The following is a 21087-nucleotide window of genomic DNA, read 5'->3' on the forward strand; positions in this document are numbered from 1 at the left end:
TGTGGCTGTTTTCCTGGTTGACCTTATTTACAACAAGCTCATTTTAGAAAGGTGGTTTCTGAATCCATCCACTAGAGCAGGACCACCATGCTAGCAAACAGTTGGCAACTTGCTCAATGAAATCATGAATGGACCAAGGTCTCAATATTTAAAAAAGAAAATACCCCCAACTTAAAATAGTTTTCCAGACCTCATTTTAATAGAGTCCCTGTCCATTCAGAGACTTTCATAAATAACCCCCACAATTAATGACATGTGTTTATCTACAAAGCCACTCACCTGAAATACACAGTGGTTGATGTTCTCTCTGAATATGGAGTTTATTTATGAGAAAGACTTGACCTAAGAATAAAAATAGAGCAGCAGTACTCAACTAAAATTGCAACTGCTCTCCTCCAAAACCTTGGGTGTAACCAATTTGGAAAAGAGTTCAATCTGAGGTGATATAGAAATATAGCTAAGCAAACAGTTTGCAACTATTAAGAAAAATAGGATAGGCCTTTCTCCCTTGTAATGCTACTCTCAAAAGACAGAACTACAGCATCTTATAGGTGAACCCTTTCTTATCAGATATATTTTATGTGGAATTATATTGAAATCAAGCTATGTAATTATTGCATATCAAAGTCAATGTACTGAAATCTTAGATCCTGTCTCACCTTCCTTGAAAATTCTCAATTATTTTCCATTGCACGTAAACAGAAATCAAATGCTGCAATGGGGTCTAGAGGGATCTATTGACCTGGTCCCTACGAATCTCGCCACTGTGTTCAGGCATACCTGTGTTCTTTCAGGCTGTCACACATCCCACCATCTTTCCAACCTCAGTCCTTGGCCGTGCTCTTCTTTCTTGTCCCTATTCTTCTTGAGGCCAGCTCTTCTTATCCTCCAAGTCTTGGCTGTGATGTCATCTACAGGGCTCTTCTCTTTCCACCCCCTGGTCAGTCTATGCCTGCTTAATTCTTTCAAAGCACATATCACAGTTAAATCATGGGGATTTCTGAAGGTGTCTCTTTCTCCCCTTAAAGCAGCGGTTCTCAACCTGTGGGTCGCGAACCCTTTGGCGGTCAAACGACCCTTTCACAGGGGTCGCCTAAGACCATCCTGCATATCAGATATTTACATTACGATTCCTAACAGTAGCAACATTACAGTTATGAAGTAGCAACGAAAATAATTTTACGGTTGGGTCACAACATGAGGAACTGCATTTAAAGGGCCAGAAGGTTGAGAACCACTGCTAAAGTATAAGCTTTACATTAGAAACCATGTGTATCTTATTTACTATTTTATCCTGAATGGCAAGTACAGGTACTGGCATATAGCAAATGCTCAATAAATCATTATTGAATATTAAATGAAGAATGAGTCATATTCCAATTCACGTCTAGCAAGCATTTACCCTATCCCAAACTACAAAGTCCAATTCAAGCATTCTTCTCCATTCCCATCTTTGTTCTTCCCTTTTCCATAAAATCTTCCCTGAGCTTCTCACCTTTCAGTGTTTGGAGACAAGGCATATGAAGTGCTAGACATGCCTGGGACATAATGGCTTCTCAATAAACATAGCTATCATTAGTATTACCATGCTCTCTCCTCCCAATGTACTTCTGTAGCTGTATCCCAAACATCAGTTTTTCTCTTAGCACTTTCATGATTTCTCTCATATCCCTGTACCATCTGTTCTACTTTTGTTGTAATGCATTTTTGACACAATGTCTTCCTTCTTAAATTTTTATAAAAATTTAAAGCCCACTTCACTGATCATAAAAAGGGAAACTATTAAAATTAGCATAATATAAACAAAACAATATGCTGTTCTCTTTTCTTTAAAAAAAGGGGGGTGGGGATTAGAACTGTTATAGACATGGCAACACTGTGAGTCTTTCCCCATGACACAATCAGAAGGACAGAAATGTTTGAATGACTTCCTTACTCTGTGATTCATTATTATTTAAAGGCATGAATGTTCATTTAAAATCACCCCACCTACCATCCGGACCCTTCTGTCATTGTGTATTATTAGAACTTTTTACTTGACACTTATTAGTATCCACCTTGGTTGATCAATTATACTTTTATGTCTGTATCTCATCCTACTGTCTTAATTCTCTTCATATCCTCTATGATTCTTAAGTTGGTACCTTATATAGAATATATGCTTAATCCAGTCTCAGTTGAGTCTAATACTTAGAGCTTTGAACCAACTTGATCAGAAGAACCTATTCTGCCAAACATCAATGTATTTTTAAAAAGAGGTAAGTGAGAAAGGGTATTAAGGAATTTTTTTGGTTTCCTTTTCTCTCTTCCCTTCTGCTTTCCCATAGATATGTACCTAAACTATCTTATCCAGGCCACTGTAGCTGAACATCAAACATGCCCCTTTGACTGTGTGAACTACATCCAACTAGGAAGAGGGCCCACCTAATGCAAGAAATGTATACCTTTCATGCATGAACACACCTGCAGCAAACACTCTAGTTCATAAGTAGAATAAAGGCCAAATAAAACCAGAAAAAAACCTGAATGTGTGATTTATTATATTTAAGATTGGTTTATAAGGTTTGAATATGTCTGTTATCATTAACAGAAATAAATGCAACTTTACAAAATCAGTGTTTCAATACAGTACAGGACTAAATGTAGCAACTGTGCATTGGAAAATTAATATTTCCTCAATGCATGTATCAAATTTGCAGCACCATTTAGAAGCTTCCACTAAAAATCTCTAGCTGCAGTATTTCTTACAAGCTCTACGCAGCGCACAAGTCTACCTAAATCAAGCATTAGAGAAAAACAGTGGAGTCATTCAGGCGTAATATGTAAGATTTGGTACAGGATTAAAATACTAACATTTTTTTAATGTCCTGGTTTCAAATTAATAAATACAAAACAATATAAAAATATACACCAGTTGATAAGACGGCACTGCAGATGATCAGAAAGTTAAATCTCGCTCTCATATGTATGCAGGTATGTCTTTAGTGCCAGGATTTCTGAATAGCTGCGGCTGGTCTTTCGGAAGAAATCCAGACTGGTGAGATGTTCAATGTCCCGCACCCGAGCTGTGTGCATCTTGATGAGTTCTTCTACCCATCTCGACTCATCCTCTGAGCTCTGCAATGGAAATAGTATACAATCAGAGCCAGAATTTTCCAGAGGAGGTTCTCCAAATGCTCAGTTTGTCCCAAGTCCACGAATGACCTCTACGCACTTCTGCACCCAGAGCCAGTGTGTTATTCCTTCCTGGCCTCCCCGCCACTCTACCACATTCCTGTCAGTAATGTGCCACAAATACTTGCCCTTGGCTATAAACATTCTCAACAGCAATTAGCTGCACTAAATAAACGAGACATGTGGTATGAAAGGGCATTTGACTCAATAGGTTCTCAGAACATAAATCAAAATGAGGAAAACCAAAGATCTTGGAGAATTCAGTAATTTGTCCCCCCGCCCCCTCCCTGTCAAATTACAGTGTTGAGCACAGAGCACAAGTGATTGGAATGCTCCTCTGCCTCCCCAGGAAAGTAAGAAGTTTTTGTCCAATGTACAACATTATGTGTGTGCATTCCTAGTCTTTCAGAAGAACTCGCTACATCAGCTACATCATCTATTAAACTCTAATGAATTGACATTTGAATAGTGAGTATTACTGGAAGCAGCTCAGTTGATACACCTGGCGCTCTGGGGCCCAAGAGACCTAGGTTGGAATTGTGGCTATACCACTTCCCGGCTCGGAGACTTTGGTTAAACTAGTTGATCTCTCTAGTCCTCAGTTTCTCCCTTGGTTCACAAGGAGAAATGCTTACCTCAGCACTCCCTGGGGGGTAGGAAGAAGAGGAAGGAAGAAAGGGTGGGGAGAGAGTAAGAAAATAGCACCATGGAAAAAAGAAAGAAAATCTCTCTCTGTCTTAGCTACATGTTTACAACAGCCCCACCAGCACATATATCAGAAGGACAGTCAGATGTCTCACACCAATCAATTTATTTCATGTCTAAGTTGAAACCAAAAAGCAATTCAGGAGAAGCAGTCCTATATGTTTTAAAAACAACTTATTTCACTTTTGAGGGAAGTTGAGAGCAAGAAGGAAGTCTGAGAGCTCTGAGAATTATGGAGAAACTAGAGGCCTGGTGCATGAAATTCATGCACTGCGGGGGGGGCAGGGTGTCCCTCAGCCCGGCTCTCAGGGGATGTCCGGGACCCCTGGCTCCTTACTGCCTGCCTGCTCACTGCTCCTTATTGCTGCTGCGGAGGCAGGAGAGGCTCCCTCCACCGCCACTGCACTCGCCAGCCATGAGACCAGCTTGTGGCTGAGCAGCGCTCCCCCTGTGGGAGCGCACTGACCACCAGGGGGCAGCTCCTGCATTGAGCGTCTGCCCCCTGGTGGTCAGTGTGCGTCATAATGATCGGTCATTCTGCCGTTCGAGTAATTTGCATATTAGGCTTTTATTATATAGGATACCTACCTTCATCGGTAGGCACAAAGCAGGGGAACCTTTGCAAATAAATTTATTCCCAAATGCCCCAGCAGTGCAGTGGCTCCCAAAAGTCTTTCTACAAGATGAAGGGTGGCTGTGTGTCCCAGGGCTGAGAATGTTCAGACCTGCCCTCACCCAACTCTTTTACCACTAGTGGGATCAATGAACCAAAGCCCAAGAACCTGCAATGGGTTTTCTCGCAAAGCTCCAACCCACAGCGACCTGGACAGGGAGCTAAGCAGTTTGTGCCAGTGCTAAATATGTATCATGAGGGTGTTGGTTCAGGAAACTGATGCCCGGCGAAATGAAGAAATAGGAAGAAATTGCTTTGCTGACTGGAGGAGTAAGGATTTTAACACTCCATGCCCCACCCTCCTAACCCAAGCTAACCAAGATCTCTGAGATTCACAGCAAAGACCTAAATATAACTCTACCCACAACGGTACTGACCAGTCCTCAGTACGACCATATAATTAACGAAGTAGGAGGTCTCCAAACCCTGCAGGACCCCCTCCGAGTAAGCAGAGTAAGCATGAAGCTATATTTTGGGAGAATTTTCATATTCAACTCATTTATTTGATTTTCAATGGTCAGTAAGTCTACTTGTTTCTTTGTAAATACAGCCATTTGAATGTGTGGACATGGGTGAAAAGGTTTTTCCTAATTTAAATTTATAAGAATTCAGGGGAAAATCTGCGTTTTGCTATTTCTTTCTTTGGGAAGTGATTTGCCAAATTCATTTGACAGACATTCTCCTCTGGTTCTAACATGCTAAAATCTAGCCTCCAATTAATCATTAGAAAATACTAGCTATGCTAAACATGAAAAAAAAATGTCTCCTACATGATATTAGCAGGCAATCTACAGAAGCATTTGCTGAGGGAGACTCTAGTGTGAAATGCAAAACTAATAAAACTCAAATAAAAGTTCATGTGTACCGAGGGAGGGAAGAAGGAAAGGAAAAACTTCAAGAATAAATAACTTAGAACACTAATGCAACCAAAAGCACAATCCATGAGCTTGCTTATTGTCTCTATTACTATGAAAATTTACTGTTCACCTGCCTGTTCTCCCTGATTTTATCCCAACTGAGTTTGAATTCAAGCCCTGGCAGTTTTAAGGTGAACCTCAAAGCAAGGACAGGTTTCTATGTGGACAGGGGGTTCTTCAATAAGAAGCTTGCTGGCCATGAGCTCTACAGGAAATACCTCTAAGCTCTATGCAGAGCCAGGAACCAAGAAGGAAAAACCTATGAGAATATTAGTGGATTTCATTTGTCAGATAAAAAATGTGCAGTGATTAAAGAATTGCTTTGACCTGAATTTAAAATAACATTTTCAAACTCTCCCATCACCAAATTCCTCTACTGACAGAGGAACTTGAGCATGTATTCCCTAGGAACCTACATATACCTTAAATAGCCTATTATGAGTCTTAAATGTTCTTTTTAGTTTCTATTTTATCTTAAAAATGCAGGGCAATTTTGAATTTCACTCCTCAACATGTATGTGTTTGTTTTTTGCAAAAAATTTACCTCCCCACAACAAATTTTTAGTAAATTTGAGGTTCAAAGAAAGCATATCCTGTTATATACTCTTCTGATGGACCATTAGCTACTCTTGTGGTTATAAACAATCAAAACTGAGAAGGTCTAGCCAGTATGTTGATGAGAACTAGCCTCTCTTATAGTTCTCTTGCTTCTCCACTCCCCATCCAATAATTTATAAGATCTTAATGATCCTTTCAGTATAATATTGCTGCCTTCCACCCTTCTTTTTCAATTTCTAAGATCACAACCCCAGTTTAAGTTATTACCTCAATCCCATGAAATGAATCTTGCCAAACGCCATTGAGTACCATGCTTGACACCCTTTCATTTAAATTTATCTCCCTAAAGCAGAGCCTACAATGTTTCTCCTATGCTTAAACGTTTTACATTGCTTGCTAATGCCTATGCAATAAGAAAAACTCCTAAGGTCCCAAGGTTCCACCATGAAAATCTGATCAATTTGAAAGAGGATGGGCATTTGGAGTCAGAGGTCTCGACTCTAAAGTCCTGCTCTCCTATTGACTAAACAGGGTACCAACTGACATACTTTTCCTTAATTAGCTCTAGGTTTCTCAATAATTAATAAAAAGGGATTGGGGGAGAGCATATATACCTGCCTCACAGGGTAATTAGATTATTAGAAATAATATATATAGGGTGTCCCAAAATTCACGCAAGATTTACAATTCAATTGAATTGCAAATCTTGCGTGAATTTTGGGACACCCTATATATAAAGGGCTTGCACAGGACTTGGCTGGTCACATGTACTCAATAAACGGTACAGCTACTACTGCTGATAATATGACTATTGTTACTATTTATTTTATTTTAAATTTGATTTTAAGCAAGTTTTAAAACCAGATTGCCAGTTAAAAAATGGTCACGAGGCTGTAATGTAAAGTATAGTGAATATAGTCCATAAATTGCAACAACTAGGTATGGTGTCAGAGGGGTACTAGACTTACTGGGATAATCCCTTCATAACATATATACTAAATGTGTAATTGCTATGTTGTACACCTGAAACTAATGTAGTTTGGCTGTCAACTTAAATGAAAAATTAAAAAAAAAAAACCTTACCTCCCACTATTACTCTTATTTCCAATATTCCATCTGAACTTAATTAGCTTTCTTGGCCATCATTTCAATTTTCTTTCTTTTTTCCTGAATCCCTTATTTTGCTTTGGATATTCATAGCCTCAATCTTCTCCTATAGTTGAAACCATTGTCCAAAAGCCAACTTGGCCATGAAGCTGATAATCTCTGTTGATGCTTTTCTATGGCACTTTGCCTTTTACTGTAGCAATTTCTGTACCCGTTTCATTTGTTCTCCCCATTTCATTTGCTCTCTCCCACTCAAGGCTGCTTAGGGTAGTGACTGTTGAATAGACTTCTGTTTCTCCCAGAGTATCTTACACAAGTTAGGAATTTGAGTCGTGCTTGTTGACAAAAAAATCCTCTTGAGTATATTTTATCCCTGCTCTTTATATTACATGAAACAAAAGCATAAAGACTATTACTTCTAAAGTCAGCCTTGGAGCACAGACACTCAATTGCATTAGTGAGACCTGGAATAGCTGTTATTTGTCCCTGAGTGTAGAATCGTTCAGGGCCAAGAGCATACAGCATGGCTCTTGTCTACCTGCCTGGGAAGTTTTCATCATGCCATCATGCCTCTACATGGAAATAAGAGAGTCAGGAGTCAGCTGTCTATTTGAAAACGGGGTGACCCCCTCCCATAACTAGTAGCAAATGAATTCTGATTTGTAAAGAATATATTCCCCTGTGTGTCTTTTTTTAAAAATATATTTTTATTGATTTCAGAGAGGAAGGGAGAGGGATAGAAAGATAGAAACATCAATGATGAGAAAGAATCATTGATCGGCTGCCCCCTACTTGCCCCCTACTGGGGATCGAGCCTGCAACCCAGGCATGTGCCCTTGACTGGAATCGAACCTGGGACCCTTCAGTCCACAGGCTGACGCTCTATCCACTGAGCCAAACCAGCTAGGGCTCCCCTGTGTGTCTTTTAAAAATGTTTTTATTATGGAAATTTTCAAACACCCATCAAAGTAGAGAGAACTCTTAACTAGTTTCAATAAGTATCAAAATTTTACTACTTTCCTCTTTCTTTTTATAAAATCTGTATGTCTTTTGCAAAACTCAAAGCATTTGGGCACTTTTATCATCTGTCAAACTCAAGTACATAAATAGAACTTCATTAAATGCACACACGCACATACACCCACACTCTTACACTGAAAAATGAAAAGCCATTGGAACACAGTTTCCAAGTGTTAAGCAAAGTTTGCTTGGATCCTTTCTTCTTTCCACTTGGTTGTATAGTCCAAGTGTCTTATAATAAGTATGTTCTGGTTCAACAGTGGGATATAGATTGAGAAGTAAAGATGAATTATGTAACCACATCCTAAAGAGCTCTCTTTGAACTCACATTGCAGCTCTCCTCATTTTCAGGTCTGTGAGGAAGAATGAAGGAGGAGACAGAGAGGGGGCCATCACATTTGTCTGCAGGCTGAGTGAAATCCAGGCAGCTGGTGAGGATGCTATAGTAGTGAGTTGGAACGGGAATGGAACTGCCTTCCACGTACCTGAAATAGGAAGATATTTACAACTGCTGTAGTAGCTTTCCTTTTCAAGTGGTGTACCCGCTTATTGCCTAGGTCACTAAAAATATTTCCCACTCAATTGAATTATTTTGTTTCTTCTAAGGAGTAGCCCACTTCTTTATCTCTGAACATAATGTTTTAGCTGCCTCAACTCTCCCTCTCTCAACCTGGCAGAGTAAAAAAGATATTCCAGGAAAATAAAACAGCTTGAATCAAGACTTGATGCTGGACATGATGAACAGAACAATATAGTAGAAAAGTGAGGCTGGAAGGGTCAACATATTTCAAATTATGAAGGGTTCTGAGTGCCAAGTTGTGGAGTTTGTGTTAAAAAGGATATATGAAATCTTATGCTAACTAACAAAATAATCTTCTTGATTAAGTAAAATATACTGAACAATGCTTCTCTCCAAATCAGGAAATGGGGTATATGCCTTCAAAAAAAAAAAAAAAAGGCTGATTAGTCATGTCTGCCATAAATCGCTAACAGCCTTTTGAGTATATTACAGGAACTAGCTTCAGGGAAGGAAGCTGACTCCAGCAACCAGATGTTCTGGCTCTAGGAGACTTGCTCTCAACCATAAAAAGCTTGACCAGTTTTAATATAATCTTTGAAATGGATCCTTCTGACTTACGTGTAAAGAACTTTCAACCTTCCCTCCCCCTAATTTCTTTGTTCTGCTTTCCCTCTTCTTCCTGATAAAAACCCCTGTCTGTACTGAGATGTTAAAATGGGCTTTGGGACAAGAGTCCTCCATTTTCTAAGGTTGCTGGCACTTAAATAAACCACTTTACTTTTTCCAGCACCTGTTTCATGATTTTAGATTTTGTTATGGCAGGCAGCCAAAACTGCGTTTGGTTACATTACAGCATTATTGTTTAGGCAGTAACACATAACTGAAGGTTTCTGTACTAGGAATAATCATTGTGAAATCCATGTTTCAGGAAGGTAACTTTCATAGTTGTGTAAAATGGGCCAGAGAGAGGACACACTGAAGCTAGGTGTATAATAGTCCTTTCAAGCCACAATAAGATCCTGAACTGGGTACAGAGAACTTACTAAAGGAAATACTAAGACTGAGTGCTAGTGATAAACTTAGAGGTATTAAAAATCTTTTCCAGTAGAATGAAGTATACAAATCACAATTCCTTACCTGGTGTTCTATTATCCTAATTTTAATCATTTTCAAAATATTGAAAATTATCATTGAACTGATAACATAATTTTGGCTAAAAACTATAACAACAATCAGCAATAAAGTAATTGTACAGTTATGATGAAATATAATGAATGACTGGAAAGGGAGTAAGATAACTTCTAATTTATTAATTATCTATGTAAAAAGTAGCATTTTCTCTAATTATCTGTAAATCACAATTAAACCTTCTTAATTTTTGTGCTCCTGATTATTTCATGTATGTATAAAATTAAATGACATATGAATTGTTCTATTTGTATCTTCTTGCCTTCACCATTAGATTGTAAGTTCCTTGTGAGCAGAATATTCTTTGTATCCTATTATATCCCCAATAACACCACAGAAGGTAGAAACTAGATTCAATGAAAGTCTATATACAATTTCCTACTGAGATGTACTAACTCAGAAAATCTAAAAAATTTTAAAAGTCCCCCAAATAATGAAGATATGTGAAAAGTATCATCTTCCCACAGAAGAGCTGTTGAAGGAGTGACAAAAAATTTTAAATCTTCAGATCCATTTTCTTTCCTAGAATGGAAAAGTGCATTTATTTACCACAAAACCTAATTTCATTCCAACCACCAATGCCATGCTTAATCAAAGGTCCACAAGAACTAAAGAAATCACAAGGAGATTCAAAGAGCAAAAGATTTAAGGGGTATTAGCTCTTCTCCAGTATGTGAATCTTTGAAGAATAGTCTTGAGTGATATATGAGAATTAGAAACACACACACACCAAGTGGAGATTAAAAGCTTACTGTTTGATTTTGTCCTGTGTGTCATGTAAGCCATCGTAGTCATAGTCGAAAATGGGTCCACTTATCACATTAACTCCATTCCTTTCTGAAGCATATTTCTTCACCAATACCCTCTGGAAATAATTCCAGACTCCTGTGCAAAGACAAAATCAGTACTTCATGAATAAAGCTCCTTGCTTTGGCTAAATTCTTTCTAGAGTACATTCTATAAGTCAAATGTCACAAACCAAGAGACAACAGAGCTGAGAAGAATCCATCCTAAAGCATTAGCTGTGTGTGTGTCATTTATGGGCCAGCAAAGAGAAAGATATGGAGACCCTGGTAGGGAGTTTACCCTAGCGCAATAACTCAGGGAAGAATTTTCAGATGAAGTGGTTACTGAGTTGAGATCTGAAGGACAACTGGATGTTTCCTAGGCAAAGAGGTGGTGACAGAACATTCCGGGCAGGGGGGATAGTAAGTACAAAAGAAGAAGTACAATACTTGTGAGAAATGGGAAAAAAGGTGTTACTCTATTATCTATTCCTTCATAATCTCATAGGCATGCTTAGGGGGGATAGTAAGTACAAAAGAAGAAGTACAATATTTGTGAGAAATGGAAAAAAAAGGCGTTGCTCTATTATCTATTCCTTCATAATCTCATAGGCATGCTAGCTTCCCTGTTTATGTCTCCAGCCTTGACAGATTTTCAGATATGCTATCCAACTACCCATCTCATGGTCCACTTGAAAATCTAATAATCATGTAGAGCAAAAATGTATCCAAACAGAATTCTTTATTTTCCTATCGAATCTTGCCCCAATTCTTATCTTCTCCATCAGAGTTAATGGCACTCACACCCAGATGTTCAGGTCAAAATCCTCAGAGTCATCCCTGGCTTCTCTCCTTAGTTCACACACATGTGAACAAGACCCAACAGTGTCATCTCTAAAATACATCCCAGTCATCCAATCTAACCACTTCTCACCATTTTCACCCCATTCACCCTGGTCAAAGTTACTAGCCTCTCTTCAATAAACTGCTACAAAAGACTACTTCCTGGGCTCTCTGTAAGAAACTCTCACTTCCCTGTAGCCCATTCTCTATATAGACAGATTCTTTTACACCATAAATCAGGCTGCATCACACTACCCCCTACATGCATTTCTAACACTCCAGATGATTTCTCACTATATATAATTAGAATAAAATCCCAACTATCCACTGTAGACCCTGCCTACCTCCATGGCTTTGCTTCCTACCTCTTTCCCCTCAGGTACATGGCTTTCTTCCTGTCCCCAACCTTGCCAACTTGTTTCCAATTAAACTTTTGCCTTTGATCTCCTTTCTGCCTGGAAAAGTCATTCCCTGATCCGTGCAAGTCAGGTTTCTTCTCCATTACTCATTTCTTGGTTTCAAGCTCACGCTAGAGAGGACTTAATTGTCCACTCTAGCTCTATTTTGCATTACTAGAGGCAGGAAAGGAGAAGGCAAAAGAAGGAAATAAAAGAAGAAAACAGGAAAGGCAAACAATGCATTGGTTCTGAAAAGTTGGATTCAACTTACTACGCTCTATTCCACACGGAGGTGGTAAGGTGCAGGCTGTTATCACTTCTTACCACTCCCATTCAAAAGTATTTGGCCAGCCCTGACTGGTTTGGCTCAGTGGATAGAGCGTCGGCCTGTGGACTGAAGGGTCCCAGGTTCGATTCTGGTCAAGGGTATGTACCTTGGTTGTGGGCACATCCCCTGTGGGGGGTGTGCAGGAAGCAGCTGATCGTTTCTCTCTCATCGATATTTCTAACTCTCTATCCCTCCCTCTCCCTTCCTCTCTGTAAAAAATCAATAAAATATATTTTTTTAAAAAAGTATTTGGCCATTTTGCCCACAGTACTTCAACTGCATATGACATCTCCTGATGCTCTGAGTGGGAAAGAGCAGGCCCCCAGAGCCAAAACACCACAGATAATTATTTGCAATAAAGTAAGGAGGACAGTAGGAGAGAAGTTCAAATGTTAACTTAAGCATAAAAACTGGAGGCAAATAGGGAAAAGAAATAATGAGAACAGTCAAAAGGCCAAGCCCACAGAATTGTGGCATATGAGAAAGCCTTTCCCCAGTGAAGAACAGTGACCCCTCTGTGAAAGGCCTTCTGTCATGCCAGCCTCAGGGTGGTACTAAGTGTTTCCTTTATTACTGCTTGGTCAAAAGGCATCAGTAAGAATAAAAAAAATCCAGGGAACCCTGATTTTTGGAAATTAAATGAAGCTGCATTTCATGTATTATTATGACATGTATCAAAATGGGTTTCTGAAACATTTCTCAGTTGGGTTGGAGAACAAACCAGGAAAGCTTTTAAGAGCATACTTTAATTTTTTATGCACAAACAGTGGATTTTACCTTTAAATAAACCTTCATTTAGTACCTAAGGGCATCACATAAATGTTTTTCCCTCTAAACCATGGTTGGCCATTTCACCAAAGTCAAGTTGGGGAGTCCTGCCACTGTCAATGATACTCTACAATCATTTGTCCCTATGGGTCCTATTTTGAGACTTTATTTCAGCCCCGAGAGTCCTGTAACACAGCCCGATGCTCCTGTTCCGAGTAGGGAGAGACACCTCCTTTTCCTATCTTTCCTGTAAGCATATAGGTCTGTTCACTGTAAATGAACTGAACGGAGGTAAATCTACTCTACACTGCTTTCTATATGTTTGAATACATGCATGGATAAGCAAATGGATGGATAAATGAGAAAATGAATGAATTCTTTGTGATCAGAAATAGAAAATGGATTGTTTTGGCCAATTAAATCATTATATATGTGCAATTAAATCTCTTAATTTTACAAATGAGAAGTTAAATGACATCTATATGATCACATAGTTAGAGGTCACCCTCCTGGGACTAGAACCCAGTTTCTGGTCCAGGGCTTATTGTGCTTATATCAGTCATATCACTGTCATCCACAAATATTTATGCCATGTGCAAAGAAATAATGAGTGTTCAGAGAAACTAAGATAATTTGCAGAGCTCCAAAAAAACATCTGAATTCAATACTCTGATGATTCAGAAGACAACTAAGCTCTTACTATGTTTCAGCATCAACATTCAAAATACATGGTCACCATCATCCTGAAGGAGAGAGGTACTAGTAGCTTTTACTGGAACATTAAATAAATACATATAGATGCTGTTGAATGTCAAGTAGCTTCCAAAATACAGAGAACCCCCTTTTAACCAGCCATATAATCAGCACTGAAGTAGAAAGAACACCAGGTCAAAAGGAAAACGCAAACTTGGTTTAGTTCAGCTTCTACCATTCATGATCAGGGTCACTTTTTAAAAAAATATGTATTTTTTATTGATTTCAGAAAGGAAGGGACAGGAAGAGAGAAATAGAAACATTAATGATGAGAGAGAATCATCAATCGGTTGCCTCCTGGGATCGAGCCCGAAACCCAGGCATGTGCCCTGACTGAGAATCGAACCATGACCTTCTGGTTCATAGGTAGATGCTCAACCACGAGCCACACCTGCCAGGCGATCTGGGTCACTTCTTGTGACTCTATTTCTTAATTTTAAACAAGAGATAAAGAATCTGCTTACCACTGTTATAGATTCATATTTTGGATTAACAGTAGAGAATTTACATGAAATGTCTTTAAATGTTGCAAAGCTAAACACAAAGGTAATACAGAGGTAGAAAAGTTAAGTGGTAAATTTGAAAATATTTTTTCATAAATAATAGTTTACTAGGTAAATATTGGACTTACGTTTGAAAGCAGGATACATTGGAACCATATTGGTTACAAGGAATGCATCATATTTAGCTTCTGGTGAAGAGTTCAGATCTAAACATTAGAAAAACAAATAGTATCCATTACTTACCAAAACCTACATCAATTTAAAAAATCAATCCTCTAAAATAATCCAAATAGCCTGAAGTGGATGAATCTACTCTTTTATTCCTACTCAATTCTTACTTTATATAGAATTTCCTACTTCCCACCCCCAACTCTATCTCTTTCCTTCAGTCAGTAGCTCTCTCTCAAAATTTTTTTATAATGCTTTTTCTTCCTACCTAGTCTTGGATCTCTTAAATACTGTGAAAAGAAGTCCTTGATTTCAATAGTGTAATTTGGACTTTAAAAAATGTCATCAAGCTAATGAGAGATAATTAAAGGGCTTCATGTATTATTTAAATAACTAGAGGCCCAGTGCACAGCATTCGTGCACTGGGGGTGGGGTTGTTCCCTCAGCCCGGCCTGCGCCCTTTAGCAGTCCAGGATGTCCTTGGCACATGCCAAGGTTCCAGCATCTACCCCCCTTGTGGTCAATGCAGGTCATAGCAACCAGTCGTTCTGCCATTTGATCAATTTATATATTACCCTTTTATTATATAGGATAATGTCTTAATGATTTACTATTTCACTTTCATATTCCCATTTAATGATATGAGGAGGCACACAGAATATTCCCTTGCAGTTTAGAATTCCCCTGGAGAATAGGATTTGTGAAAGCTGGTCTCTTTTGCGGCCAGTTTTGGAAGGATCCCATAGAAGGTCATCCCTTCAGTCTCTTGAGCAGCTCTCCTGAAGAAAAGCTAAAACCACTGAAGTCTTAAATACCAAGTCGCACACTCCAGACTCCACAAAATTACACCCCTCTAGAATGGTCAGATCCTGATACTTTGTAACTTACAAGGAGGGAAGAGGAATCCATAAGACATCTGTTTATCATTTTTGTAGGCCAAACAGCTCTGACTGAAACTCGGAGAAACACGAACATCAGGCCGGACACAATTGGTCAGATGCTCAGGGATGCTGGAGACCTCCGCCTGCATGGTGAGTCAGAGGTGGTCAGTAATGTCATCACAAAGACAACATCAAACCGACAGTGCCATGCTGAAACCAGTCTATTCTGTTACAGCAGCATCCAAACCCCTCTAGCTTTTATTGTAGCTCATATTCTGATATCCTGACTCCTTAAAAATAAAAAAGACCTCAGTTTTAAATGCAGTAAGCCAGTAATTTTCAAACACTTATCTATTTAGCAGCAGAACTCTCTTGATAAAGTCTTAACTAAAACAATATATACAGCAGGAGTCCCACTGTTGAAATAATAAATGGGATTTCACAGAAGACAGTTAAAAAATGACACTCTGAGAAATAATATAAACTTGGTCTCTAGGCAAAGGAAGACTGCACATGCATATTGTGGTGCCAGAGCAACACACACACACACACACACACACACACACACCCACAGAAGACAGTTAAAAAATAACACTCTGAGAAATAATATAAACTTGGTCTCTATGCAAAGGAAGACTGCACATGCATATTGTAGTGCCAGAGCAACACACACACACATAGTACAAATTAATGAGAGGCTGTGTTTGGGGTAGTGGAAGTACTCAGTTGTATTTAGAAATTAAAAACATATCCTCAATTGTCAAATAAAAGTGTCTAATTCCTGATATCACAACTGAAACTCCAATATAAAACTTTTATTAAAAAACAAATAGGGCCTGACCAGCAGGCTCAGTGGTTGAGTGTTGACCTATGAACCAGGAGGTCACAGTTTGATTCCCAGTCAAGGCACATGCCAAGGTTCCAGGCTTGATCACCAGTAGGGTGATCTCATCATTGATGTTTCTATCTCTCTTTCCCTTCCCCTTCCTCTTTGAAATCATTAAAAAAATATTTTTTTAAAAAACAAACAAATAGGATATTGATAGTGGGGAGGCTGTGTGTATGTAAGGGTGTAGATATATGGGAACTCTCTGTCTTTTCCACTGCATTTTGCTATAAACCTAAAACTACACTGAAAAATAAAGTCTATGAAAACAAACAAATCTTGGTGACTTCTGTAACTATTGGGCAATGGCAAGCAGTAAAAGTAACAAAATAACTAGTATATCCCCTTTAATATTTAACATACTACTAAGAAATTATTAGAACATTGCATAAAGTCCAGTTCAAAATATCTTGCAATAGATTCAACATAGGATGTTTTTTTCATCAGAAAAAAAATTAAACTCTTTTCTAAGGCAAAATTCTGTTAAGCAAGCAATTATAATATGAATGCAAGGAATGTAATCACATGAAGAATTATATAAAACCCAATTTCCTCAATGACCTGTTTGGAAACAGTGTATGATGTCCAGAGTGGCATTTGGAATATCTCACTATAACCGCTTTCAAAATCTGTATGATATAAGATATCATATCTAGTCCGATAAAGCACTGCAGGGCGTCCATACAGGAGGTGTCTCTCTAGGGAAAAAAAATAAACTGTGTTAAACACAAATTAAACTTTACATCAAATGTTAAAGAAATATTGGAAGAGTCCAGTTGTCCAAAATTTGCTTGCTTACTTATTAATAACATAGAGCTCCTTCTCCTTAATTGAATCAAGTACTTTCCTAACACTTTGTGGTTTATCTGATTACCTAAGTATGGGTCAAGGCTTACAGTTATCAAAACTATTATGCAAGTGCCATATTTACTTTAATGCTTTTTTTTTCAGTTGTAAAGGATTTTCATCTGTATAGGAAGGAAACATGGTTAGCAAATTTTGAAATGATTCAGCAGAATGAGCAATCAATAGGATTGATTTTTGTGGAATTAATTCATTTGACCCCTGAAAAGGCTCATCAAATTAACCAATGATTTAATTAAGAGGAAGGCACCCTTTGATCATTAGTTGCAAACAGCAACTCAAATATGCATGATTTCAGCATAAACAGTGAGTAGTAATGAGCATTTAAAGTAAGCAGCTTCATCACATGGAGGAAAACTCTTTAGGTAAGAACTTAAAGAAACATGTATAGATAAAATAAGTGGGCATTTAGAAGCATCCTTTCAATACAGAAGAGGGGAGGTCATCAGTTACTAAAGAACTCAGTTAAGACCCCAGAATGGAGATCCAGACCTCCAAGGGAAAGCTCTTCTCTTAGGGAAAAATAAGGTCTGAAATCTCACTCTTCCAGGAAGAGAGAGCAGTTTCGTGTGCAAACTTTCATTCCACGCCTGCAATAGCTGCCTGGAGCTTGATCTGCCCGGTTTGGATGGGCTGAAGTCAGCACTTCCATAGATTCTTGGAAATTGGGGTCTTACAGACCAAAATATTTAAAGATTGAGGTATTGAGTGTTAGGCAATTCACAATTCCCTAAGCGATCATCAAAAAAAAAAATATTTATGCTTACTTTTATTAGAGAAAATCAGTTCTGGCAGTCACTTATTAAATTATTTATACATGTTGCTTTAATTAAAGTATTGCCCATCTATGCGAGTAACAGAGGAAACTCTTCCTAGAATACTTTGCGAGACCCTCCCCAAGTAGAACTGCTGATTTGAGGCAAAGCGGCCCACACTGTTACTGCACAAGCCCGTTCTGGGTAGTCTGGCTTCAGCACTGCAGTAAACATAGAAGCTTTTGGTTAAGAAGCTAAATTTGGGGACCCATCCGGAAGAATTAGGACATAATATGATCGTATTATATAAATGAAATATAATGAACAATAACAACAAAAAAGCCAGCAAATCATAACAGTAGTACTTGGGGGCAGTAAACAAAGTCAGACTTTCCTTCAAAACTCAAACCAAACCTTTTCTAGGTTCAAAATTTCCATTAACGTTTTCCTTGTTTTCACTTTTGTTGCCTCTGAATTTCCTGGTTTCAGCTGGAAGCAGAAGTATCAAAATTCTTTGAGAAGCTATTATCTCTTTATCATGCAAATTTTAATGCTTACCAAACACATTCTTCCAAATTCAAATGCAAACCTAGCGTCCAGTCTATTCCATTAAGGGGTGGCAGCAGCCCTGTCTCTCCATGGAACACCCCTCCTTAGAGCAGCCACCAAATAATAGTTTTGGACAATCATTAGACCCTACCAACTCTGCCCCCTCCCCCCACCCCAGTCCTTGTCACCTATTGCCATTTCACGAAGGCTGATTTATTTGCAACACTCAGCTCATAATCATTAGGAATGCTATGCTTTTATACATGTGATCCCTTTCTCTCTATCAGGAATAATTTCTCCACCAATCCTGTTATCTATCTACCTTCACATTTTTTCATTAATATATTCCCTCTCATCAATGAGTACATTTTTTGTGCCAGCCCTCAGGCTATAGAATAGAGATACTAGGCAAAGATAATTAAGATAGAGCTCTTACCCTCAAAAAGCTCACAGTTCAAGGGGAGAGACCAACATGGCACACTATATTAGAGATATCTACAGAGCGTAATGGGAACACAGAGTGTGATGAATGCCATGGATGGGGTGAGGTGGCATCAGTACAGTCCTCACAGAACATAGGAAACTAAGCCAGGTTGACCCCACATCCCAGTTTATGCCATTGCCTTGGCATAACTGTTAATAGTGCTTCTTTCCATACTCAAAAGTGGATGACAAATAATATGGTCACATTGTTCAGCCCTCATGGAAGAGACATGAGAAAGTGGGGGAGGGTACAAAAAGGGAAGAGGCATCTTAAGATTTACTTTCTCCTGAAAGATTCCCCAGTTAAGTTACTCCATCTCTTCTGCTCCGCATGTAAAGACTCAATTTTCTTCAGAAATGTGTGCTGCAGAGCTTCCAAAATATGCACAACTGCAATTTTTGGCACACAGCTGAAGCACAAATATATCATACGGACTACGTTTTTCTCAGTTGTTAACTGGGCAAATATGTCATGAAGAAAAAAAACAATGTGGTGGTTTCAACAGTTTTCTAAAATCCAACCAAGAAACACAAACTTTAAAATCCAGAATCAAAGTTTAGATTTTTCCTTTTCCAGTTTATCAGTTTCAAAGAACCACAGATTCTTGGTCACAGCCTGACTCTGCTACTCTGGTAAGCCACCCATTGCATTTCTGTTTAGCAAATGTCCCTAACGTGAGCCATAAAAAGTGAGACTGAATCTCAGTTTTTGGACACATAAACTCTTCATCTTGAGACCAGCTACCTGGAGACACATCCAAGAGCCTCTGCTTTGGAAATATATTTGTTGTGATTTTTTGATAGGGATCTAGCACAGTCCATATCTTCCTAGGTTAGGTCCCTACTCCATGAAATTTCAGACAGAGCCTTCATACCACACCCCAGTTCCCTGTTTACAATAGTCTCTGGCATTCTGGGTACATGCCAAGGTTCTCCCTCAGATACCACACTTGGCAAAATACTATGAGTCAAATCTTTTTAAGTGGTGTGGACTTCCCCAGTGCTCATTCTTCTTGTCTTCCAAAATTTGGCCACCTAGACTTGATCTTGTGTTTCTTCTCCTTCCTCAGCTTCCTGATTCATAGTCTCAGACATTAGCTGGCTAATTTAAGAGCCACATGAAAATTCCTCCTTTTTGTGATTTTTAAAACATCCACAATAATGTACTTTTACATTTTACCATAAAATCTCTACCCACGATCTTTGTTTTTCCTGCCTCCCTGTCTCCTCCTTGCCTTGCAAGGGCCTACTATCCTTTACTACCATGTCAACCTCCTCTGGGATTAGATTCAATGCCTCTATTCATGTCTTCTTCTTGCTTACCTCAACCCTTAAGATACTACATTCTAATTCATTAACTGGCTAAATCTCACAATAAAATAAGAAGAACAAGAATATCATTTTATTCATTTTGTTTATTATCTCTCTAACTCCAATAATATCAACCACATACTATCTTCTTGGTAAATACTTGTTGAATGCTTGTTTTATTTTTAAAATACTATTCTTTATGACTATAAAGAAGTAGATTTCTAATATGACCTGCCAAACATAACCCCAAGAGATAGACTAAGCAGATGAATTCATCTCCACTTTACTGAGAAAGAACTGGAGATTAATGATTTGCATAAAATAATTCAACTACATAGCAATGCCCAGATTCTCTCCTAACATAGTCTCTTAGAGTAAGAAGAATTTTTCACAGGACAGTACAGGGCCTTTAGTGTCACGTAGAACTAGAGTTAAAACCCATCTCAGCTCCTAATAGCTTTATGATTCTGTAATTTAACCTCCCAAGGTCTCATTTCTCCCTAGGTGTTGCACTGTTTGGTGACAAATATGTAAAGCTAGTCTTGACCCAAAGTAGTTGTAGTTGTAGTAGTTAGAGTTGCAGTTAAAGAAATATTGTTAGGTAAAGGTTATTAAAATTCAATGTCTATTCCATCTGATTCACCTTGAATCCTACTATAATTCATAAACAATTATACTATATAATGATTTCTCCCAAGTCTTCCCCAAAACACACACAAGGATACACACACAGAGAAACACTTTAGCACAAGTAACAGAGATTCCCTCTCTAGTCATATTCAGACTGTGCTTTAAAGTTAACAAGAATGACCAATGTGTAAGTCATGTATCTTATCCAAATGAATTGCTATTCTGTGTGACAGAGAGCCAAACGTATATAGATATAATGATTTTTAATTCCTTTTTTCACAAAGATAAGAGTATATGTCAAACTGACTGAGAAATATAAA

The 21087-nt window shown here is 38.4% G+C and overlaps 1 protein-coding gene across 5 annotated transcripts in view; it reads right to left on the reverse strand.

Moving 5' to 3' along the window:
* Positions 1–2517: 2517 nt before the first annotated feature.
* The window catches only part of ENPP2 (ectonucleotide pyrophosphatase/phosphodiesterase 2), a 104563-nt gene continuing 85993 nt past the window's right edge, over positions 2518–21087 (reverse strand). For 3 of the 5 annotated variants that reach the window (XM_014533051.1, XM_005885860.2, XM_014533050.1), the window contains exons 20-26: positions 18209–18283; positions 16737–16873; positions 15297–15432; positions 14369–14446; positions 10615–10747; positions 8483–8639; positions 2518–3117 (exon numbers count right to left, since the gene is read on the reverse strand). In XM_014533051.1, the coding sequence (XP_014388537.1) occupies positions 2947–3117; positions 8483–8639; positions 10615–10747; positions 14369–14446; positions 15297–15432; positions 16737–16873; positions 18209–18283 (887 nt within the window). In that variant the 3' untranslated portion in view covers positions 2518–2946. The remainder of the gene's footprint in view (positions 3118–8482; positions 8640–10614; positions 10748–14368; positions 14447–15296; positions 15433–16736; positions 16874–18208; positions 18284–21087) is intronic. The other 2 variants (XM_005885861.2, XM_014533052.1) reach the window with 1 other exon arrangement.

Source organism: Myotis brandtii, unplaced genomic scaffold (genome assembly GCF_000412655.1).
Source record: "Myotis brandtii unplaced genomic scaffold, ASM41265v1 scaffold931, whole genome shotgun sequence".
Classification (NCBI taxonomy): Eukaryota; Metazoa; Chordata; class Mammalia; order Chiroptera; family Vespertilionidae; genus Myotis; species Myotis brandtii.